Source organism: Heterodontus francisci, chromosome 19, assembly GCF_036365525.1.
Source record: "Heterodontus francisci isolate sHetFra1 chromosome 19, sHetFra1.hap1, whole genome shotgun sequence".
NCBI lineage: Eukaryota > Metazoa > Chordata > Chondrichthyes > Heterodontiformes > Heterodontidae > Heterodontus > Heterodontus francisci.
The window spans coordinates 93,503,571-93,529,841 of NC_090389.1; the positions used below are offsets into that span (position 1 = coordinate 93,503,571).

At 48.6% G+C, this 26,271-nt stretch overlaps 1 protein-coding gene across 8 annotated transcripts in view; it reads left to right on the forward strand.

Annotated features, from left to right (window-relative positions):
- The window catches only part of LOC137380312 (6-phosphofructo-2-kinase/fructose-2,6-bisphosphatase 4-like), a 447,018-nt gene that overhangs the window by 367,324 nt on the left and 53,423 nt on the right, over nucleotides 1-26,271 (forward strand). For all 8 annotated transcript variants that reach the window (XM_068052234.1, XM_068052235.1, XM_068052233.1 and 5 more), the window contains one exon: nucleotides 22,131-22,260. In XM_068052234.1, the coding sequence (XP_067908335.1) occupies nucleotides 22,131-22,260 (130 nt within the window). The remainder of the gene's footprint in view (nucleotides 1-22,130; nucleotides 22,261-26,271) is intronic.

The window sequence follows — 26,271 nt, forward strand, 5'->3', positions numbered from 1 at the left end:
AATTCAACAGGCTTTCCTAAGTTTGGTAGGCTGTAAAAAAAAAAAGAGAAAGAGAAAAACAGCTGCTCTCAGATCGCCAATGCAACAAAAGGCTTCTAAGACTTGAATCCAATTCAAAAGTTGAGGTTTGCGGAGGAGAAAAGACCAATGGGGTCACCAGGGATTGCCTTATCTAGGATAGACCAGTCAAATGTGCTCAAGAGAAGTGAACGAAGAGGACATTAGTTTTTGAGATGGACACTGAGAGATGCAACCCATTGCATCTACACCTGGGCCGGACTGGAACCAATGTCCTTGGAGGTGCTTTTGCTAACGCTGTTGGGGAGGGTTTAAACTAATGTGGCAGGGGGATGGGAACCAATTGAGGTCAGTTGACAGTGAGGAGGTAGTAACAAAAGCCTGTAAGAAACTAGATAATGAAGTCAGTGTGACTAAGGGGAAGAGCAGGCAGGGAGCAGATGATGAATATAAAGGGACTGGTGGTCTGAGGTGCATTTGTTTTAATGCAAGAAGTGTAGTTGGTAAGGCAGATGAACTTAGGGCTTGGATTAGTACCTGGGAGTATGATGTTATTGCTATTACTGAGACTTGGTTGAGGGAAGGGCATGATTGGCAACTAAATATCCCAGGATATCGATGCTTCAGGCGGGATAGAGAGGGAGGTAAAAGGGGTGGAGGAGTTGCATTACTGGTCAAAGAGGATATCACAGCTGTGCTGAAGGAGGGCACTATGGAGGACTCGAGCAGTGAGGCAATATGGACAGAACTCAGAAATAGGAAGGGTGCGGTAACAATGTTGGGGCTGTACTACAGGCCTCCCAACAGCGAGCGTGAGATAGAGGTACAAATATGTAAACAGATTATGGAAAGATGTAGGAGCAACAGGGTGGTGGTAATAGGAGATTTTAATTTTCCCAACATTGACTGGGATTCGCTTAATGTTAGAGGTCCAGATGGAGCAGAATTTTTAAGGAGCATCCAGGAGGGTTTTCTAGAGCAGTATGTAAATAGACTTAGTAGTTGGCAGGAAAAAAGACAGAGGCGCAAGGGGAGAGCCAACTGTGCAACAGCCCCAACAAACAAATTTCTCTGCAGCACCTGTGGAAGAGCCTGTCACTCCAGAATTGGCCTTTATAGCCACTCCAGGCGCTGCTTCACAAACCACTGACCACCTCCAGGCGCGTATCCATTGTCTCTCGAGATAAGGAGGCCCAAAAGAAAGAAAGAAAGAATGTAAATAGTCCAACTCGGGAAGGGGCCATACTGGACCTGGTGTTGGGGAATGAGCCCGACCAGGTTGTTGAAGTTTCAGTAGGGGACTACTTTGGGAATAGTGATCACAATTCCGTAAGCTTTAAAATACTCATGGACAAAGACGAGAGTGGTCCAAAACGAAGAGTGCTAAATTGGGGGAAGGCCAACTACACCAAAATTCGGCAGGAGCTGGGAAATGTAGATTGAGAGCAGCTGTTTGAAGGTAAATCCACATGTGATATGTGGGAGGCTTTTAAAGAGAGGTTGATTAGCGTGCAGGAGAGACATGTTCCTGTGAAAATGAGGGATAGAAATGGCAAGATTAGGGAACCATGGATGACAGGTGAAATTGTGAGACTAGCTAAGAGGAAAAAGGAAGCATACATAAGGTCTAGGCGGCTGATGAAAGACGAAGCTTTGAAAGAATATCGGGAATGTAGGACCAATCTGAAACGAGGAATTAAGAGGGCTAAAAGGGGTCATGAAATATCTTTAGCAAACAGGGTTAAGGAAAATCCCAAAGACTTTTATTCATATATAAGGAGAAAGAGGGTAACTAGAGAAAGGATTGGCCCACTAAAGGACAAAGGAGGAATGTTATGCTTGGACTCAGAGAAAATAGGTGAGATTCTAAACGAGTACTTTGCATCGGTATTCACCGAGGAGAGGGACATGACGGATGTTGAGGTTAGGAACAGATGTTTGATTACTCTAGGTCAAGTCGGCATAAGGAGGGAGGAAGTGTTGGGTATTCTAAAGGGCATTAAGGTGGACAAGTCCCCAGGTCCGGATGGGATCTATCCCAGGTTACTGAAGGAAGCGAGAGAGGAAATAGCTGGGGCCTTAACAGATATCTTTGCAGCATCCTTAAACACGGGTGAGGTCCCGGAGGACTGGAGAATTGCTAATGTTGTCCCCTTGTTTAAGAAGGGTAGCAGGGATAATCCAGGTAATTATAGACCGGTGAGCCTGACGTCAGTGGTAGGGAAGCTGCTGGAGAAGATACTGAGGGATAGGATCTATTCCCATTTGGAAGAAAATGGGCTCATCAGTGATAGGCAACATGGTTTTGTGCAGGGAAGGTCATGTCTTACCAACTTAATAGAATTCTTTGAGGAAGTGACAAAGTTGATTGATGACGGAAGGGCTGTCGATGTCATATACATGGACTTCAGTAAGGCGTTTGATAAGGTTCCCCATGGCAGGCTGATGGAGAAAGTGAAGGCGCTTGGGGTCCAAGGTGTACTAGCTAGATGGATAAAGAACTGGCTGGGCAACAGGAGACAGAGAGTAGCAGTAGAAGGGAGTTTCTCAAAATGGAGACGTGTGACCAGTGGTGTTCCACAGGGATCCGTGCTGGGACCACTGTTGTTTGTGATATACATTAATGATTTGGAGGAAAGTATAGGTGGACTGATTAGCAAATTTGCAGACGACACTAAGATTGGTGGAGTAGCAGATAGTGAAGGGGACTGTCAGAGAATACAGCAGAATATAGATAGATTGGAGAGTTGGGCAGAGAAATGGCAGATGGAGTTCAATCAGGGCAAATGCGAGGTGATGCATTTTGGAAGATCCAATTCAAGAGTGAACTATACAGTAAATGGAAAAGTCCTGGGGAAAATTGATGTCCAGAGAGATTTGGGTGTTCAGGTCCACTGTTCCCTGAAGGTGGCAACGCAGGTAAATAGAGTGGTCAAGAAGGCATACGGCATGCTTTCCTTCATCGGACGGGGCATTGAGTACAAGAGTTGGCAGGTCATGTTACAGTTGTATAGGACTTTGGTTCGGCCACATTTGGAATACTGCGTACAGTTCTGGTCGCCACATTATCAAAAGGATGTGGATGCTTTGGAGAGGGTGCAGAGGAGGTTCACCAGGATGTTGCCTGGTATGGAGCGCGCTAGCTATGAAGAGAGGTTGAGTAGATTAGGATTATTTTCATTAGAAAGGCGGAGGTTGAGGGGGGACCTGATTGAGGTGTACAAAATCATGAGAGGTATAGACAGGGTGGATAGCAAGAAGCTTTTTCCCAGAGTGGGGGTTTCAATTACTAGAGGACACGAGTTCAAAGTGAAAGGGGAAAAGTTTAGGGGGGATATGTGTGGAAAGTTCTTTACGCAGAGGGTGGTGGGCACCTGGAACGCATTGCCAGCGGAGGTGGTAGATGCGGGCACGATGGAGTCTTTTAAGATGTATCTGGACAGATACATGAATGGGCAGGAAGAAAAGAGATACAGAAGCTTAGAAAATAGGCGACATGTTTAGAGAGAGGATCTGGATCGGCGCAGGCTTGGAGGGCCGAAGGGCCTGTTCCTGTGCTGTAATTATCTTTGTTTTATCTTTGCAACTGGGAGGAGCTTGGGACTTTTAACTGCAAAGATACCTTGCGAGGAGAATAATGTGTAATGTATAAACGTGGGGGAGATTTTATGCTCTCCCCCATGCCGTGTTTAGAAATGGGGATAGCATTTAATCAGATGGAATGGTGGCAGGGGGACCCCGCCACCTTCCCACTTTCCACCCTAATTAATTCCATGGCGGGAAAGCCCATGGACAGCCTTTCCGCCCCACAGCTAATTGAGACCCTTAAGTTTGCAATCAATGCCCAATTAAGGGCCTCATCCTGCCGCCACTAACATGTCGCCACGCTGGGAACAGGTCAAACTTGTGCGGGTTGTTTGCTGGCTCTGGGTTTGGGGGTGGGGGTGCTCCCTTGTTCAAAGGTTCTTTGTATCTGATCAAGGGACCCAGCATTGGGAAGGGGGGCCCGGTGAGAGCCACCCCCCATCCCTGGCTCCGACCCCTACCCCACGAAACTCCTCCCGCCTTTACTCACCTGTGGCCTGGCTCCCTCGACAATCCTGGGCCTATGGTGGGTACAATACTGGCAGCAGCCACCGCTCTACCTGATGGACATGCTTTCCAAAATGGGGTTTGGGGAGGGAATCTGCAATTGGATCAAACTGCTCTACACAAACATCAGTAGCGCAGTCTCAATCAATGGGTGGGAATCGGAAAGTTTCCCGATCCAATCTGGAGTCAGACAGGGCTGTCCTCTCACCCCGGTCTTGTTTGTTTGCTGTATTGAACTCTTTGCTGAGTCTATTAGGAAGGATGTGAGCATAAGAGGGGTGACAATCCCAGGCAGTGGAGGCACTCAGGTTAAAACCTCCCTGTACATGGATGACGTCGCCGTCTTCTGCTTGGATCCGCTGTCTATGCGCAGACTGATGAGCATCTGCGACCGGTTCGAACTGGCCTCGGGAGCAAAAGTTAACCACGGCAAGAGCGAGGCCATGTTCTTTGGGAACTGGACTGACCGATCCTTTGCCCCCTTCACCGTCAGGTCAGACTACCTGAAGGTGCTGGGGATATGGTTCGGAAGGGCCGGGGCGTGCACCAAAACCTGGGAGGAGCGAGTAGCCAAGGTACAACACAAGCTGAGAATGTGGGGGCAACAATCTCTCTCCATTGTGGGTAAGAACCTGGTCATCAGGTGCGAGGCGCTCACATTGCTGTACTTGGCGCAGGTCTGGCCCATACCCCACTCCTGCGCTGTGGCGGTCACCCGAGCCATTTTCCGCTTCATCTGGGGATCCAAAATGGACCGGGTCCGGAGGGACACGATGTTCAAACCTCTAGATAAGGGCAGGAAAAAATGTACCCAACGTCGCCCTCATCCTGATGACCACCTTCGTGTGCGGCTGCATCAAGCTGTGTGTAGACCTCCAGGACACAAACTCCAAGTGTCACTACGTGCTGAGGTTCTATCTGTCCCCAGTGTTGCGAAGGATGGGCCTGGTCACATTGCCGCGGAACGCTCCATCCAGTTGGACCGTGCCGTACCACCTATCCTTCCTGGAGCAGTTTCTGCGGGAAAACACCTTTCAGGCAGTGGTCTGCACGGAATGTCTTCAAGGCCCTACGGGAAAAGGAGACGGTGGATCCTGTTGGATGGTTCCCCGAGCAGACCGCCAAAGTCATTTGGCGGAATGCCTCATCACCAGAACTTTCAAACAAGCACCAAGATGTAGCTTGGCTGGTGGTGAGAAGAGCCATCGCCGTCAGATCCTTCCTGCACGCCCGAAGTCTCACCCCGTCCGCACAATGCCTCCGCGGTGGCTGTGGTGGGGCAGAGACGGTTGCCCACCTCCTTCTGAAATGTGTCTTTGCAAAGCAGGTGTGGAAAGAGATGCAGTGGTTTTTGTCGAGGTTCATCCCAAGCAGCTCTGTAACACAGGAGTCTGTGCTCTCCGGGCTGTTCCCAGGGATGCACACCGAGACAAACATCAACTGCTGCTGGAGGACTATCAATTCGGTGAAAGACGCCCTTTGGTCTGCCCGAAACTTGCTGGTCTGCCAGTGCAAAGAGTTGTCCACGACCGAATGTTGCAGATTGGCACATTCCAAGGTCCAGGACTACGTGCTGAGGGAAAAGACCATTGTGTAAGGTCCCCCCACCAAGCTGACCTGAGGGGCTGGATCCATGGGAAACCCCTCGAACTGTATCGGGAAAATCTGTCTGCTGTAAAATGTAAAAATGTATCTGGCACGACAATGAAATGGAAGGGTTGTGAGGCAACTCATGATTGTATTGAAGGAAACGGACCTCCTTTGCACTGTTGGTAATTTTTGACTTGGTACTGTTTGAAACTGTTTGGTAATGTATTTTTTTTACAGATTTTTATGAATAAAGTATATTTTGGAAATAAAAAAAAAAGTGGAAGAGCTGACGGTCTCTGATTGGACAGGAGGTCTGTTGCCGGATTCCTTAATCCCGGGGAAGCCCGGCCATTGTCCACCTAAGTGCCCAATTGGCACATAATGTGGCAGGTCTTCCCCAGAGGAGGCGACACAGGGCTCTTGCCAGCTCTTCAGCCAGTGGCCGAGACCCCTATCGCCCATATAAAATCCCTACTGCCCCTGTAGTGTGGGGTTTTCGAGTGTGTTAATACATGAATGGGAGATACCTCTCTCTGTAACTTACTGTATTAGCTACCTACTAAGTGCTGCCTAGTTAATGCAGATTTTTAGTTTCGTTGTTATTGTAAAAGTCTTTAAATGTAAAATAACATAAGAAATAGGAGCAGGAGTAGGCCATTCAGCCCTTCGAGCCTGCTTGAAGCCATTCATGACTGAGCTACTTGAACACCATTTCCCTGCACTATCCCCGTATCCCTTGATGTTTTTAATATGTAGAAATCTATCAGTCTCAGTCTTGAACATTCTCAATAACTGTCCATGAAGACAGTATTTGTTTACTTTCTCTGCCAGTTCCTTATTCTCATTATAAATTCCGCTTGCAATGGACCCACATTTGTTTTTGCTAATATTTTTCTTTTTACATACCTATAGAAGCTTTCACAGTCCGTTTTTATGTTTCTCATTAGATTACTCTCATATTCTATTTTCCCTTTCTTGATCCTCCTTTGCAGAATTCTAAAATGCTCCCAATCCTCAGGCTTACCATTCTTTTGGCAACTTTATAGCCTCTTCCTTTGCTCTAACACAATCCTTGATTTCTTCTGTTAGCCACTTTCCTTGCTGGGTTTTTGTGCATTCAAGGAATGTATTTTGTTGTAAACTAGTTCTTTAAATGTTAGCCATTGCCTGTCATACCTTTTAATGTAGTTTCACAATCCACCATAGCCAATTTGTTCTCATACCTTCATAGACTGGGTCTGCAACAGGTGGTGAGGGAACCAACAAGAGGGAAAAATATACTTTACCTCGTCCTCACCAATCTCCCTGCTGCAGATGCCTCTGTCAATGACAGTATTGGTAGGAGTGACCACCACACAGTCCTTGTGAACACAAAATCCCGACTTCATATTGAGGATACCCTCCATCGTGTTCTGTGGCACTACCACTGTGCTAAATGGGATAAATTTCAAACAGATCTAGCAATTCAAAATTGGGCAACCATAGGAACATACGAATTAGGAGCATGAGTAGGCCACTCGGCCCTTCGAGCCTGCTCCACCATTCAATAAGTTCATGGCTGAACTGATTACTCTACATTTCTACCTACTCCTGATAACATTCCACCCTCTTGCTTATCAGGAATCTATCTACCTCTGCCTTAAAAATATTCAAAGGCTCTGATTCCACCGCCTTTTGAGGAAGAGAATTCCAAAGACTCACGACCCTCTGAGAGAAAACATTTCTCCTCATCTCTGTCTTAAATGGGTGACCTCTTATTTTTAAACAGTGACCCCTAGTTCTAGATTCTCCCACAACAGGAAAGATCCTTTCCACATCCACCATGTTAAGACCCCTCAGGATCTTATATATTTCAATTAAGACGCCTCTTACTCTTCTAAATTCCAGCGGATACAAGCCAAGCCTGTCCAATCTTTCCACATAAGACAGCCTGCCCATTCCAGGTATTAGTCTAGTAAACCTTCTCTGTACTGCCTCCAATGCATTTACATCCTTCCTTAAAGAAGGACACCAGTACTGTACACAGTACTCCAGATGTGGCCTCACCAATGCCCTGTATAACTGAAGCATAACCTCCCTACTTTTGCATTCAATTCCCCTCATGATAAACGATAAAATTCTATTAGCTTTCCTAATTACGTACTGTACCTGCATGCTAACCTTTTGTGATTCATGCACTAGGACACCCAGATCCCTCTGCATCTCAGAACTCTGCAATCTCTCATCATTTGGATAATATGCTTTTTGATTCTTCCAGCCAAAGTGGACAATTTCCCATTTTCCCACATAATACTCCATTTGCTAGGTCTTTGCCCACTCATTTAACCTATATACATCCCTTTGTAGCCTCCTTATGTCCTCTTCACAAGTTACTTTCCTACCTATCTTTGTGTCATCAGCAAATTTAGCAACCATACCTTCGGTCCCTTCATCTAAGTCATTTATATAAATTGTAAAAAGTTGAGGTCCCAGCACAGATCCCTGTGGCACACCACTCGTTACATCTTGCCATCCAGAAAATGACCCATTTATGCCTACTCTCTGTTTCCTGTTAGCTAGCCAATCTTCTATCCATGCCAATATGTTCTCCCCGACACGATGAGCTTTTATTTTCTGCAGTAACCTGTGATGTGGCACCTTCTCAAATGCCTTCTGGAAATCTAAGTACAATACATCCATCTTTATCCACAGCACATGTAACTCCCTCAACGAACTCCAATCAATTGGTTAAACATGATTTCCCTTTCACAAAGCCATGTTGCCTCTGCCTGATTACCTTGAATTATTTTAAATGCCCTGCTATAATGTCTTGAATAATAGCTTCTACCATTTTCCCTAAGACAGATGTTAAGCTAACTGGCCTGTAGTTTCCTGCTTTCTGTCTCCCCTTTGTGAATAAAGGGATTGCATTCACTACTTTCCAATCTAACGGAACCTTCCCTGAATCTAGAGAATCTTGGAAAACTAAAACTAATGCATCAACTATCTCACTAGCCACTTCTTTTAACACCCTAGGATGAAGTCCATCAGAACCGGGGACTTCTCAGCCCGCAGCTCCAACAATTTTTTCAGTGCCAGTTCCCTGATGATTGTAATTTTCTTGAGTTCCTCCCTCCTTTCCATTTCCTGACTTACAGCTAATACTGGAATGTTACTTGTATCCTCAGTAGTGACGACCGATGCAAAATATCTGATCAATTCATCTGCGATCTCCTTATTATCCATTATTGATCCCCCAGACTCACTTTCTATAGGACCAACGCTCACTTTGTTAACACTTTTTAAAATATCTATAGAAACTCTGACTATCTGTCTTTATATTTCAAGCGAGCTTTCTCTCATACTCTAATTTTACCTTCCTTATCAATCTTTTAGTCATTCTTTGCTGTTTTTTATATTCTGTTCAATCTTCTGACCTGCCTCCCATCTTTGCGCAACTATAGGCTTTTTCTTTAAGTTTGATACTATCTTTAACTGTTTTAGTTAACCACGGATGGTGGGTCTCACCCTTGGAATTTTTCTTTCTCGTTGAAATGTATCTATTCTGTGTATTCTGAAATATCCTCTTAAATGTCTGCCACTGCATCTTTATTGACCGATCCCTTAACCTGATTTGCCAGTTCACTTTAGCTAGCTCTGCTTTCATGCCCTCATATTTTCCCTTATTTAACTTCAAAATACTAGTCTTGGACCCACTCTTCTCTCCCTCAAACTGAATGTAAAATTCAATCATATTATGATCACTGCTACCTAGGGGTGCGTTAACTATGAGGTCATTAATTAATCCTATCTTGTTGCACAATACCGGGTCTAATATAGCCTGCTCTCTGGTTGGCTTTAGAATGTATTGTTGCAAGAAATTATCTTGAAAACATTCTATGTACTCTACCTCTGCCCATCTGAATTTTCCAGTCTATATGTAGGTTAAAATCCCCCATAATTATCACTGTACCTTTCTGACAAGCTGCCATTATTTCTCCCTTTATACCCCATCCTACAGTATGATTAATGTTAGGTGGCCTGTACACCATTCCCACAAGTGACTTCTTGCCTTTATGATTTCTCATCTCTACCCAAACTGCTTTTACATCCTGGTCTCCTGAACTTAGGTCATCCCTCTCTGTTGTGCTAATACCATCAGTAATTAACAGAGCTACCTCTCCACCTTTTCCTAGCTTCCTGTCCTTCCTAAATACCATGTAACCTTCAATATTCAGGTCCCAATCTATGTCATCCTGCAGCCATGTCTCTGTAATGGCTATCAGATCGTACTTATTTATTTCTGTTTGCGCTTTCGGTTCATCTGTTTTGTTTCAAATGCTATGTGCATTCAGATACAGAGCCTTTAGTTTTGTCCTTTTATTATTTTTGTAACCTCTAGCCTTATCTGTTGATTTACTCTTCGATTTGTACGCTCTATCCATTCCTGTCACAGTCTGTTTATCATTTCCCATATTAATACCTTTCTCTCTTGCCTTGTTTCTACTCCTTGATTTACCTTATCTTCCCAAATTTGATCCCTTGCCCCCACTATTCAGTTTAAAACCCTCCCTACTTCCCTAGTTATGTGGCTCGCTCGAAAACCGGCCCCAGCACAGTTCAGGTGTAGGCGGTCCCAACAGTACAGCCGCCACTTTCCCCAGTACTGGTGCCAGTGCCCCATGAACTGGAACCCACTTCTACCACACCAATCTTGGAGCCATGCATTAATTTCTCTAATCTTATTTGCCCTGTGCCAATTTGCACGTGGCTCAGGTAATAATCCAGAGATTACCTTTGAGGTTCTGCTTCTTAATTTGGCGTATAGTTCCTCATATTGACTGTGCAAAACCTCTTTCCTTGTCCTGCCGATGTCGTTGGTACCTACATGGTACCTCCATGAGGTGCTGTGGGCCATCAGCAGCAACAGAATTGTACTCAAACACAATCTGTAACCTCATGGCCTGGCATATCCCCCACTTTACCATTATCATTAGGCCGGGGGACCAACCCTGGTTCAATGAAGAGTGCAGGAGGGCATGCCAGGAGCAGCACTAGGCATACCTCAAAATGAGGTGTCAAATTGGTGAAGCTACAACCCAGGACTGCATGCATGCCAAACTGCGTAAGCAGCTTGCGATAGGCAGAGCTAAGTGATCCCATAATCAACGGATCAGATCTAAGCTCTGCAGTCCTGCCACATTCAGTCGTGAATGGTGGTGGACAATTAATCAACTAACAGGAGGAGGTGGCTCCACAAATTTCCCCATCCTCAATGATGGGGGAGCCCAGCACGTCAGTGCAAAAGATAAGGCTGAAGCATTTGCAACAATCTTCAGCCAGAAGTGCAGAGTTGACGATCCATCTCGGCCTCCTCCTGAAGTCCCCAGCATCACAGATGCCAGTCTTCAGCCAATTCGATTCAGTCCGTGTGATATCAAGAAATGACTGAAGGCACTGGATACTGCAAAGGCTATGGGCCCTGATAATATTCCGGCAATAGTCCTGAAGACCTGTGCTCCAGAACTTGCGGCGCCCCTAGCCAAGCTGTTCCAGTACAGCCACAGCACTGGCATCTACCCGGCAATGTGGAAAATTGCCCAGGTATGTCCTGTACACAAAATGCAGTACAAGTCCAACCCGGCCAATTACTGCCCCATCAGTCTACTCTCGATCATCAGTAAAGTGATGGAAGGTGTCGTCGATAGTGCCATCAAATGGCACTTGCTTAGCAATAACCTGCTCACTAATGCTCACTTTGAGTTTCATCAGGGCCATTCAGCTCATGGCCTCATTACAGCATTGGTTCAAGCATGAACAAAAGAGCTGAACTCGAGATGAGGTGAGAGTGACTGCGCCTGACATCAAGGCACCATTTGACCGAATATGGCATCAAGGAGCCCTAGCAAAATTGGAGTCAGTGGGAATCAGGGGAAAACTCTCCACTGGCTGGAGTCATACTTAGCGCAAAGGAAGGTGGTTGTGGTTGTTGGAGGTCGATCATCTCAGCTCTAGGACATCACTGCAGGAGTTCCTCAGGGTAGTGTCCTAGGCCCAATCATCATCAGCTGCTCCAGCAATGACCTTCCTTCAGTCATAAGGTCAGAAGTGGGGATGTCCACTGAAGACTGCATAATGTTCAGCATCGTTCGTGAACTCACAGTCCATGTTTAAATGCAGCAAGACCTGGACAAAGTCCAGGCTTGGGCTGATAAGTGGCAAGTAACATTCGCACCACACCAAACAGTAGTGGTAGTGTGAGGCATGGCATTAATCAGGAGATAATTATGAGTGACTTCAATCTGCACATAGACTGGGTAAACCTAATGAGCACTAATGCTGTAGAGGACGATCTTCAGGAGTGTGTTAGGGATAGGGTTCTAGAGCAGTATGTTGAGGAACCGACTAGAGAACAGGCTATTGTAACTCTAGTATTATGTAATGAGAAAGGGCTAATTAATCTTTTTGTAAAAGAACCTTTAGGGATGAGTGACCATAATATGATAGAATTTTGTATCATGTTTGAAAGTGAAGTTGTTCAATCTGAAGCCAGAGTGTTAAATGTGAACAAAAGACGTTGTGAAGGTATGAGGGGCAAACTGGCTGAGGTGGATTGGGAAAATACATTAAAAGGTATGACAGTACATAGGCAATGGATAGTCTTCAAAGAAATATTACATAGTTTACAGCAACTATACATTCCTTCAAGGCACATAACCCCAAAAGTAAAAGCAGTCAACCGTGGATAACAAAGGAATTTAAGGATTCTATAAGATTAAAAGAAAAGGCCAGAAATAGTACTAAACCTGAGAATTGGGAAGATTTTAGAATGCAGCAAAGGAGGACGAAGAAACTGATAAAGAAAGTAAGAATAGACTATGAACGTAAGCTAGCAAAAAAAAATGGACTGTAAAAGCTTCAATAGGTACGTAAAAAGGAAATGTTTGACTAAGGCAAATGTGGGTCCTTTACAGGCAGAATCAGGAGAATTTATAATGGGGAATAGAGAAATAGCAGAGAAGTGTCTGTCTTCACTGAGGAAGATACAAGAAATCTCCTAGAATTAGAGATCCAAGGGATTTGGGGGAATGAAGAATTGAAGAAAATTAGTATGAGTAAGAAGGTTGTTTTGGAGAAATTAATTGGGCTGAAGGTTGATAAGTCCCCAGGACCTGATATTCTACATCCCAGAGTGTTGAAAGAGGTCGCTGTGAAGATAGTGGATGTATTGGTGATCATCTTCCAAAATTCTATAGATTCTGGCGTGGTTCCTGCAGATTGGAAGGGAGCAAATGTCACTCCACTATTTAAGAAGGGAGGGAGAGAAAAAACAGGGAATTTACAGACCTGTTAGTCTTGCATCAGTCATTGGGAAAATGCTAGAATCTATTCTGGAGGATGTGATATATGGACACTTAGATAATAATCTGATTGGGAATAGTCAACGTGGATTGATGAGTGGGAAATCGTGTTTGATGATCCTGTTAGAGTTTTTTTGAGGATGTTACTAACAGAATTGATAAAGGGGAGTCGGTTGTCTTGATATACTTGGATTTTCAGAAGGCCTTCTTAATGTTCAATTCTAACACCTTCCCCACAACAGATGTCAAGCTAACTGGCCTATAGTTACCTGTTTTCTGCCTCCCCCCTTCTTGAATAGAGGGGTTATATTTGCTACTTTCCAGTCTGATGGAACCTTTCCTGAATCTGGCGAATTTTTAAAAATTAACACCAATGGATCTACTACCTCATTTGCCACCTCTTTTAAGACCCTAGGATGAAGCCCACCAAGGCCCGGGGACTTGCCAGCCTGCAGCTCCATCAGTTTGCTCAGTACCACTTCGCTGGTGATTGTAATTTCACCAAGTTCCTCTCTTCTTTCCACCTCCTGATTTACAGCTATTATTGGAATGTTTTTTGTATCCTCTATGCTGAAGACAGAAGGAAAATATTTGTTCATTTCATCCGCCATTTCTTCTTTAACACTGTATTGGCATCATTAATGGCGGCGTCCAGGACGGTGGTTGCGTAAGGATGGGAGAGGAATTCACCGCAGAGACAGGGTGAACGGCTGGCAATCCGGGAAAGGACTGCTGATGATGACCCTGCCAGTTGTGGCCAAGCTTGGAAGGCCACTTGGCTGTGTTCGGGGAGCCCGTCCACGGCGACAATCAGGAGGAAGAGCGGCCACATGGTCCTGGCAGCGGCTCCCGCTCACTCGGCGACTCCGCACTGCTTCCACACAAACTTTCCCTCAACTCCGGCTCGGCTCCCGGATCCCGATCCCGATCCCAGTAGTAGTACACTCTTGTAAAAGGGACAATGGTGGGAGCTGATGCAATGTTATACTACCTGCACCCCCTCCCCACCCCCGCTCCCAGCTCACCCCCTCTCTTCCCCCCCCCCCCCCCCCAACCCGGCTCCCAGCTCACCCCCCTCGCCCCCCCCTTCCCTCCCCCACCCCCCTCACACACCCTTCCCAGCTCCCCCCTTGCACCATCTTCCTCTCGCACCCTCTTCCCCTACACCTCTCTTCCCTACCCCCTGCAGCCCAGCTCCCCCCGCACCCCCTTCCCTCTACCCCTTCCCACCGCACTCCTCCTCCTCGCGCCCCCCCCTCTGCACCCCCTTCCCTTCACCTCCTCCCACTGGCATCCACCTACCCCTGTGTAGGGGCCCCAACAACCCCACTGCCTTGTGGGTGTCTCAGGAGAGACCAAGGCTAAGGGGGTAAACCCTAACAGAAAATCCGGAGCGGAACCCCGAAGGCGGTCATGTGTCACCTTTGGCATGTTTCCGGCAGTTCCTGCAGCCATACCGGTGCCAAACGTCGTGCTCTGCACTCCTTTGGACCCCACCAGGAAGGCCGAGAGGGGGGTTTTGACGCTTGGGCAACTCACAACCTCCATTCATCCGCCCAGGCATGCGCCATGAAGAGGTCACTCCATAGTCACCTCACAGCGACCAAATCAACACGAAAGGCAGCAGTTACGGGTTATAAGTCCAGCTCAATTGGTGTAGAGATTGGGCGCCACGGGTTGCCTTTGTCGGTGGGAGAGGTCATCGCATCTCACTGGACAGCTACCGCCCGCCTCAAACTGGGCTGCCCCCGGTCAGTAAGGTTGTGTCCCGCCACAGTCCACCTGCTTCAATGGGTGCTTGGAGCTCTGGGTCATTGCCCGACAAGTGGACTGTAACACCGCACCAAACAGCATGACCAAAAAAGGAAAGAAGGTACCAGCCCTTCGTTTTGCAAGCTGGAACGTCAGAACTATATGTGTCCTGGCCTGTCGGAAGACCTTACACAAATCAATGTTTCTTGGAAGACTGCCATCATCAACAACGAGCTCAGTAGACTCAATGTGGACATTGCAGCACTTCAGGAGACACACCTCCCTGCGAGCGGATCTCTAAGAGAGCAAGACTACACCTTCTTCTGGCAGGGTAGGGATCCTGAAGAACCAAGACAGCGCGGAGTGGGCTTCGCCATCAGAAACTCTTTGCTCAGCATGATAGAGCCACCCTCAAATGGCTTGGAACGCATACTGTCCATCCGACTCTTCACCGCCTCTGGTCTGGAACACCTACTCAGCATCTATGCTCCAACACTCTGCTCCCCACCTGAAGTTAAAGACCAGTTCTATGAGGAACTCCATAATATCATTAGTAGCATCCCCAACACATATTCCTGCTGGGGGACTTCAATGCCAGGGTTGGGGCCGACCATGACTCATGGCCTTCTTGCCTTGGGCGCTATGGCATTGGAAGGATGAATGAGAATGGACAGAGACTGCTTGAGTTGTGTACCTATCATCACCTCTGCATCACCAACTCATTCTTTCACACTAAACCCTGTCACCAGGTTTCTTGGAGGCACCCAAGATCACGTCGTTGGCACCAGCTGGACCTCACCGTCACAAGGCGAGCCTCTTTAAACAGTGTTCAAATCACACGCAGCTTCCACAGTGCGGACTGCGACACTGACCACTCCCTGGTGTGCAGCAAGGTTAGACTCAAACCAAAGAAGCTGTATCACTCCAAGCAGAAGGGCCGTCCGCGCATCAACACTAGCAGAATTTCTCATCCACAGCTGTTACGCAAGTTTCTAAATTCACTTGAAAAAGCTCTCCAGGACACTCCTGCAGGGGATGCAGGGACCAAGTGGGCCCACATCAGAGACGCCATCTATGACTCAGCAATGACCACCTATGGCAATTGTGTGAAGCGGAATGCAGACTGGTTTCAGTCTCACATTGAAGAGCTGGAACCTGTCATAGCCGCTAAACGCACTGCACTGTTGAACTACAAGAAATCCCCCAGCGAGTTAACATCCGTAGCACTTAAAGCTGCCAGAAGCGCTGCACAAAGAACAGCCAGGCGCTGTGCAAATGACTACTGGCAACACCTATGCAGTCATATTCAGTTGGCCTCTGACACAGGAAACATCAGAGGGATGTATGATGGCATTAAGAGAGCTTTTGGGCCAACCGTCAAGAAGATCGCCCCCCCTCAAATCTAAATCAGGGGACACAATCACTGACCAATGCAAGCAAATGGACCGCTGCGTGGAGCACTACCTAGAACTGTACTCCAGGGAGAATGTTGTCACTGAGACCGCCCTCAATGCAACCTTGTCTCTGCCAGCAAAATCGGAACTCAGTGATGCCATTGATTGTCTAGCCAGCGGAAAAGCCCCTGGGAAGGACGGATTTACCCCTGAAATCATCAAGAGTGCTAAGACTGCTATACTTTCAGCTCTGCACGAACTGCTTTGCCTGTGCTGGGATAAGGGAGCAGTACCACAGGACATGCGCGATGCCAGTATCATCACCCTCTATAAGAACAAGGGTGACCGCGGTGACTGCAACAACTACCGTGGAATCTCCCTGCTCAGCATAGTGGGGAAAGTCTTTGCTCGAGTCGCTTTAAACAGGCTCCAGAAGCTGGCCGAGTGTGTCTACCCTGAGGCACAGTGTGGCTTTTGTACAGAGAGATCCACCATTGACATGCTGTTCTCCCTTCGTCAGCTACAGGAGAAATGCCGTGAATAACAGATGCCCCTCTACGTTGCTTTCATTGATCTCACCAAAGCCTTTGACCTCGTCAGCAGACGTGGTCTCTTCAGACTACTTGAAAAGATTGGATGTCCACCAAAGCTACTAAGTATCATCACCTCATTCCATGACAATATGAAAGGCACAATTCAGCATAGCGGCACCTCATCAGACCCCTTTCCTATCCTGAGTGGCGTGAGACAGGGCTGTGTTCTCGCACCTGCACTGTTTGGGATTTTCTTCTCCCTGCTGCTTTCACATGCATTCAAGTCCTCCGAAGAAGGAATTTTCCTCCACACAAGATCAGGGGGCAGGTTGTTCAACCTTGCCCGTCCAAGAGCGAAGACCAAAGTACAGAAAGTCCTCATCAGGGAACTCCTCTTTGCTGACGATGCTGCATTAACATCTCACACTGAAGAGTGTCTGCAGAGACTCATCGACAGGTTTGCGGCTGCCTGCAATGAATTTGGCCTAACCATCAGCCTCAAGAAAACGAACATCATGGGACAGGACGTCAGAAATGCCCCATCTATCAATATCGGCGACCACACTCTGGATGTGGTTCAAGAGTTCACCTACCTAGGCTCAACTATCACCAGTAACCTGTCTCTCGATGCAGAATTAAACAAGCGCATGGGAAAGGCTTCCTCTGCTATATCCAGACGGGCCAAGAGAGTGTGGGGAAAATGGCGCACTGACACAGAACACAAAAGTCTGAGTGTATCAAGCCTGCGTCCTCAGTACCTTGCTCTACGGCAGTGAGGCCTGGACAACGTACGTCAGCCAAGAGCGACGTCTCAATTCATTTCATCTTCGCTGCCTCCGGAAAATCCTTGGCATCAGGTGGCAGGACTGTATCTCCAACACAGACGTCCTCGAGGCGGCCAACATCCCCAGCATATACACACTACTAAGCCAGCGGGGCCTGAGATGGCTTGGCCATGTGAGCCGCGTGGAAGATGGCAGGATCCCCAAGGACACATTGTACAGCGAGCTCGCCACTGGTATCAGACCCATCGGCCGTCCATGTCTCCGCTTTAAAGATGTCAGCAAACGCGACATGAAGTCCTGTGACATTGATCACAAGTCGTGGGAGTCAGTTGCCAGCGATCGCCAGAGCTGGCGGGCAACCATAAAGGCGGGGCTAAAGCGTTGCGAGTCGAAGAGACTTGGCAGTTGGCAGGAAAAAAGACAGAGGCGCAAGGAGAGAGCCAACTGTATAACAGCCCCGGCAACCAATTTTATCTGCAGCACCTGTGGAAGAGTCTGTCACTCTAGAATTGGCCTTTCTAGCCACTCCAGGCGCTGCTTCACAAACCACTGACCACCTCCAGGTGCTTACCCATTGTCTCTCGAGACAAGGAGGCCAAAGAGGGAGAAGAGACTATTAATTCCCCATTCTCACTCTCTACAGGATCAACACTCACTTTACTTACTCTTTTCCTTTTTAAATACCTATAGAAACACTTGCTATCCATTTTTACATTTCTAGCTAGCTTCCTCTCATACTCTAATTTCTTTCTCCTGATTAGCATTTTCGTATCCTCTGTCGTTCTTTATATTCTGACCAATCATCTGACCTGCCACTCATCTTTGAACAATTATATGATTTTTCCTGAAGTTTGATGCTTTCCTTAACTTCTTTAGTTAACCACAGATGGTGGGTCCTCCCCTTAGAATTTTTTGATAGTAGGTATATACTTCTCCTACGTATTCTGAAATATCCCCTTAAACGTCTGCTACTGCTTCTCTATTGATCTGTCTCCTAGCCTAGTAACCCAGTTCACTTCAGCCAGCTTAGCTTTCACGTCCAATTAGTTGTCCTTATTTAAGTTTAAAATATTAGTATTAGACCCACTCTTCTCTTTTTCAAATTGGGTGTAAAATTCAATCATATTGTGGTTGCTGCTACCTGGAGGTTCCTTTGTTGTGAGGTCATTAATGAATCCTGTCACATTACACAATACCAAGTCTAATATAACCTGCTCTCTGGTTGGATCCAGAACGTGCTGCTGTCGAACTATTTCGAAAGCTTAATGGTCCTTACTGGAAAATGCCCCTCTGTGAATGTCTGCAAAAGGCAGCAGTGGGTTCTGCAGTGATGCCTGCCATGGTGATCTCAAAGTTATTATGGCACAGAAGGAGGCCATTCAGTCCATCAAGTCCATGCCAGCTCTCCATAAAGCAGTCCAGTCAGTCCCATTCCCCGGCTTGATCCCCGTAGCCCTGTCAGTTTATTTCCCTCAAGTGCACATCCAGGTTCTTTTGAGATCATTGATTGTCATAGAGTTATACAGCACAGAAACAGGCCCTTCGGCCCATCGTGTCTGTGCCGGCCATCAAGCACCTAACTACCCTAATCCCATTTTCCAGCATTTGGCCCATAGCCTTGTATGCTGTGGCGTTTCAAGTGCTCATCTAAATACTTTTTAAATGTTGTGAGGGTTCCTGCCTCCAGCACCTCTTCAGGCAGTGTGTTCCAGATTGCAACCACCCTCTGGGTGAAAACATTATCTTCAAATCCCCTCTAAACCTCCCTTATCTTAAATCTGTGCCCCCTGGTTATTGACCCCTCCACTAAGGGAAAAAATTTCTTCATATCTAATCTATCAATGCCCCTCATAATTTTGTATACCTCTGTCATGTCCCCCCTCAGCCTTCCCTGCTTGGAAAACAACCCTCGCCTTTTCAGTCTCTCTTCATAGCTGAAACGCTCCAGCCCAGGCAACATCCTGGTGAATCTCCTCTGCACCCTCTCCAGTGCAATCACATCCTTCCCATAGTGTGGTGACCAGAACTGTCCACAGTACTCCAGCTGTAGCCTAACTAGCGTTTTATTCAGCTCCATCATAACCTCCCTGCTCTTATATTCTATGCCTCGGCTAATAAAGGCAAGTATCTCATATGCCTTCCTAACCACCTTATCTACCTGTGCTGCTGCCTTCAATGATCTATGGACAAGTACACCAAGGTCCCTCTGACCCTCTGTACTTCCTAGGGTCCTACCATCCATTGTATATTCCCTTGCCTTGTTCGTCCTCTCAAAATGCAACACCTCACACTTCTCAGGATTAAATTCCATTTGCCACTGCTCTGCCCGTCTCACCAGCCCATCTATATCATCCTGTAATCTAAGGCTTTCTTCCTCACTATTTACAACACCACCAATTTTCTGCTCTGCTCCCACCACCCTCAAAGGCAGCGAGTTCCAGGTCATTACCACTTGCTGCATTAAAACGTTCTTCCTCACATCGCCCCCTGCATCTCTTGCCCAAAACCTTATATCTGTGTCCCCTAGTTCTTGTACTATCAGATAATGGGAACAGCTTTTCTTTGTCTGCCTTATCTAAACCTGCCATAACCTTGTATATCTCTTTTAAATCTCCCCTAATCTTATTTGCTCCAAGCAGAACAACCCTAGCTTCTCCAACCTAACCTAGTAACTAAGATCCCTCAGCCCTGCAACCATTCTGGTAAATCTCCTGTGCACCCTCTAGAGGACCCTCACGTCCTTCCTGAAATGTGGTGACCAAAACTGGACACAGTACTCTAGTTTGGGCCTAACCAGAGCTTTGGAAAGGTTCAGCATAACTTCCCTGCTTTTGTACTCAATGCCTCTATTTATGAAGCCCATCATCCCATATCTTACTAACCACTCCCTCAATGTGTCCTGGCACCTTCAAAGATCGATGCACATGAACCTCAAGGTCCCTCTGTCCCTGCACACTGTTTAGAACTGTGCCATTAATTATATATTGACTCGCCATATTCCTTCTGCCAAAATGCAGCACCTCACTTGTCGGTATTAAATTTCATTTGCCACTTGTTTGTCCATTCTGCTAGCCTATTTTTGTCCTGTTGCAGTCAATTGGTATTATCTTCACTGTTTGCCACACCTCCAAGTTTGGTATCATTGGCAAATTTTGAAATTCTACTCTGTATTCCAAAATCCACGTCATTTATATGTAGCAAAAAGAGCAGTGGTCCCAGCACTGACCCTTGGGGAACATCACTGTCTACCATCCTCCAGTCTGAAAAACAACCATTTCTGACAACATGCTGTTTTCTGTCCTTTAGCCAATTTTTTTAGCTAATTGGACACTGACCCTGCTATTCCATGAGCCTCAATTCTGTCAAACGCTTTCTTCAATCCCTACAGATAAAATCCAACACATTCCCTTCATCAACCTTCTCTATTACTACATCAAAAAATTCAATTAGATTAGTCAAACATGATGTTTTGGGTAAGGTAGGAAAGGGTTCCAGGGGTATGGGCCAAATTCCAGCTGAAAGGAGTGTTTCAGGAGAGGCATTGAAATGAAATGTAATGAGTTTACTTCACGTGCCTTCAATGTGAACCTTTGGTGTACTTGTCCATAGATCACTGAAGGCAGCAGCACAGGTAGATAAGGTGGTTAGGAAGGCATATGGGATACTTGCCTTTATTAGCCAAGGCATAGAATATAAGAGCAGGGAGGTTATGGTGGAGCTGTATAAAACGTTAGTTAGGCCACAGCTGGAGTACTGTGTACAGTTCTGGGCACCACACTATAGGAAGGATGTGATTGCACTGGAGAGGGTGCAGAGGAGATTCACCAGGATGTTGCCTCGGCTGGAGCATTCTGCTATGAAGAGAGATTGAAAAGGCTAGGGTTGTTTTGCTCAGAACAGAGAAGGCTGAGGGGGGAACATGATTGAGGTATACAAAATTGAGGGGCATTGATGGGTTAGATAGGAAGAAACCTTTTCCCTTAGCAGAGGGGTCAATAACCAGGAGGCATAGATTTAAGGTAAGGACAGGAGGTTTAGAGGGGATTTGAGGAAAAGATATTTCACTCAGAGGGTGGTTGGAATCTGGAACGCACTGTCCGAAAAGGTGGTAGAGGCAGGAACCCTCAACATTTAAGAAGTATTTATATGAGCACTTGAAACGCCATAGCATACAGGGCTACGGGCCAAGTGCTGGAAAATGGGATTAGAATAGATAGGTGCTTGATGGCCGGCACAGACACGATGGGCTGAAGGGCCTGTTTCTGTGCTGTATAACTCTATGACTCTATTCCTGAACACAGGAATGGCTGTAATATTGTCACTTTGTCATTTCAAGTACTTTGCACTGTGAATTAATTTTCAAGTTTAGTAACTGTATATAACATTAAGCATTGAGTTCCTGTTAAAGCATAGCTCAGTGACAGCCCTGGGTTGCATAGAAACATGAGTCAGTTGATTAACAATGGAACTCAGATGTTCACCCGTAAATTTGAAGTTAGTTTTTTGTTGCATATTTTACAGCCATATTCCAGAGGTGGGAATCTCAGAGATCTTCAGACTGGATGTGGAATTTTACATGAATTTAGCTGTCACTGACATCTGCTCTTTATTTCCTTTATCCTTCAGTCATATGAAGATTTGGTTCAGCGCCTGGAGCCAGTGATCATGGAGCTAGAGAGGCAAGAGAATGTTTTAGTCATCTGTCACCAGGCTGTCATGCGTTGTTTGTTGGCCTACTTCCTCGACAAAACAGCAGGTAAAAGGAGAGTTAAATGGATGCTTCAGCATTTATATTGGGATTTTCCCCACATTGCAAGGCTGCTAACTGACTATAACAGCCTGATTGCCAAGTTCACCTCTCCCCATCTGTAGACAGCTCGCTTCCCAATAAAGCAGCGTTCAGACTCTGTTATCCTAGATCAGTGTTACTCATTAATCTTCTATTGCGGGCACAATCCTAACCAATATTTTTCTTAAAGGCTGCTCTTGGGACCTGATCCAAGCCTGTGACTACACAGTGAACTCATACTTTGTCTTGCCTCTGTGGAATTGCTCAGTGGAGGTCGCACAGGTCCCCATAGGAAGAGAATTGATGAAACCATAGCCTATTAGTTTGACTTTCAAGCCATTTCAGAGCTCAGAAGGTTAATAATAATATTCAGAACGCCATGGCGCTGAATTTTCTTGATGCCATTTACATCACAGTTATGCTATTGTTGTTACAGAAAGTTACACTGCTAATCAGCAGAGGAAGTTGTACACAAGTTTCCTGGGTAAATTCATTTCAATATTGGTAGTGGGCTCTAGTGTAATTTGAGTGGTGAAAATGGATTCCCTCCCCACCCCGGGTACCATCTCACACCCCCACCCCACCCCGGGTACCATCACACACCCCCTCCCCACCCTAGGTACCATCTCACACCCCCTCCCCACCCCGGGTACCATCACACACCCCCTCCCCACCCTAGGTACCATCTCACACCCCCTCCCCATCTCGGGCATCATCACACTCCCCCTCCCCACCCCGGGCACCATCACACACCCTCTCCCCACCCCGGGCGCCAACACACCCCCTCCCCACCCCGGGTACCATCACACACCCCCTCCCCACCCTAGGTACCATCTCACACCCCCTCCCCATCTCGGGCATCATCACACTCCCCCTCCCCACCCCGGGCACCATCACACACCCTCTCCCCACCCCGGGCGCCAACACACCCCCTCCCCACCCCGGGTACCATCACACACCCCCTCCCCACCCCGGGTACCATCTCACACCCCCTCCCCATCCCGGGCATCATCACACTCCCCCTCCCCACCCCGGGCACCATCACACACCCTCTCCCCACCCCGGGCACCATCACACACCCTCTCCCCACCCCGGGCGGCAACACACAACCTCCCCACCCCGGGCACCATCACACACCCTCTCCCCACCCCGGGCGGCAACACACACCCTCCCCACCCCGGGTACCATCACACACCCCCTCCCCACCCCGGGCACCATCTCACACACCCCCTCCCCACCCCGGGTACCATCTCACACCCCCTCCCCACCCCGGGTAACATCACACCCCCCCTCCCCACCCCGGGTACCATCACACCCCCCCCGCCCTACCCCGGGTAACATCACACACCCCCGCCCTACCCCGGGCACCATCTCACACCCCATCCCTACCCCGGGCACCATCTCACACCCCCTCCCCACCTCGATCACCATCGCACATCCCCTCCCCACCCCGGGCACCATCTCACACCCCCTCCCCACCCCGGGCACCATCTCACACCCCCTCCCCACCCCGGGCACCATCTCACACCCCCTCTCCACCCCGGGTACCATCTCACACCCCCTCCCCACCCCGGGCACCATCACACCCCCCCTCCCCACCCCGGGCACCATCACACTCCCCCTCCCTACCCCGGGTACCATCACACACCCCCTCCCCACCCCGATCACCATCACACTCCCCCTCCCTACCCCGGGTACCATCTCACTCCCCCTCCCCACCCCGGGCGCCATCACACACCCTCTCCCCACCCCGGGCGCCAACACACCCCCTCCCCACCCCGGGTACCATCACACACCCCCTCCCCACCCTAGGTACCATCTCACACCCCCTCCCCATCTCGGGCATCATCACACTCCCCCTCCCCACCCCGGGCACCATCACACACCCTCTCCCCACCCCGGGCGCCAACACACCCCCTCCCCACCCCGGGTACCATCACACACCCCCTCCCCACCCCGGGTACCATCTCACACCCCCTCCCCATCCCGGGCATCATCACACTCCCCCTCCCCACCCCGGGCACCATCACACACCCTCTCCCCACCCCGGGCGGCAACACACACCCTCCCCACCCCGGGTACCATCACACACCCCCTCCCCACCCCGGGCACCATCTCACACACCCCCTCCCCACCCCGGATACCATCTCACACCCCCTCCCCACCCTGGGTAACATCACACCCCCCCTCCCCACCCCGGGTACCATCACACCCCCCCCCCGCCCTACCCCGGGTAACATCACACACCCCCGCCCTACCCCGGGCACCATCTCACACCCCATCCCTACCCCGGGCACCATCTCACACCCCCTCCCCACCTCGATCACCATCGCACACCCCCTCCCCACCCCGGGCACCATCTCACACCCCCTCCCCACCCCGGGCACCATCTCACACCCCCTCCCCACCCCGGGCACCATCTCACACCCCCTCCCCACCCCGGGCACCATCTCACACCCCCTCCCCACCCCGGGCACCATCACACCCCCCCTCCCCACCCCGGGCACCATCTCACACCCCCTCCCCACCCCGGGCACCATCTCACACCCCCTCCCCACCCCGGGCACCATCACACTCCCCCTCCCTACCCCGGGTACCATCACACTCCCCCTCCCTACCCCGGGTACCATCTCACTCCCCCTCCCCACTCCGGGCGCCATCACACTCCCCCTCCCCACCCCGATCGCCATCACACTCCCCCTCCCCACCCCGATCACCATCACACTCCCCCTCTCTACCCCGGGTACCATCACACTCCCCCTCCCTACCCCGGGTACCATCTCACTCCCCCTCCCCACCCCGGGCGCCATCACACTCCCCCTCCCCACCCCAGGCGCCATCACACTCCCCCCTCCCCACCCTGGGCACCATCACACACCCCCTCCCCACTCCGGGCACCAATACACTCCCCCTCCCCACTCCGGGTACCATATCACTTCCCCTCCCCACCCCGGGCACCATCACACACCGCCTCCCCACTCCGGGCACCATATCACTCCCCCTCCCCACTCCGGGCGCCATCACACTCCCCCTCCCCACTCCGGGCGCCATCACACTCCCCCTCCCCACTCCGGGCGCCATCACACTCCCCCTCCCCACTCCGGGCGCCATCACACTCCCCCTCCCCACTCCGGGCGCCATCACACTCCCCCTCCCCACTCCGGGCGCCATCACACTCCCCTTCCCCACTCCGGGCACCATCACACACCCCCTCCCCCACCCTGGGTACCATCACACTCTCCTTTCTCCCCCTCCACCCCCTTCCCAGGCACCATTACAATAGCACTCTCCCTTTCCACCCTGGGCACCCCAACAAGCCCCTCTGATGTAAGATCACTGACCTGAAACGTTAACTTTGTTTCTCTCTCTGCAGATGCCTGCCAGACCTGCTGATTATTTTCAGCATTTTCTGTTTTTATTATAGCTAGTAAATGAAGGTGGTTTCTGAAAGTGTCAAATAATAACAAATGCATACATTCCATGATAGATTCTTGAACATGTTTGAAAACTTGTATTAAAATAATGCATTTCAAAAAAGACACGTCACATAATAAACAGCATTTATGCAACTAATAGTTAATTATGAAAATTCATTCAAGTAAAATATTAAAATTACTCATTCATAACTTACGAAGGCACTTTTGGATTGCTTTATCTCTTGTAAAATAACTTGAACTAACTTGGAATCCAAAATAACTACAAATTTCAGACCAAGATTCCAACATTCCAATGCAGCTCCAGAGCGGGATTTGGCAGCTCACCCGATGGAGGCTATAATTTGGAGCAGAACAAAGTTCTGACAGGATTCCATTCTCTGTAAAGTGCAACTTTAAATTCCAGTGTGTGGGAAGCAAGCGAGAAAGGGGATGTCTGCTGGAGTTCCTAAGCTACCTGGTGAATTCCACTTATTCCGCCTTTAGCAGAACTCTCCCGAACTAACAGTTGAACCTCCCCAATCTGAGTAAATGGTTTCAGAAG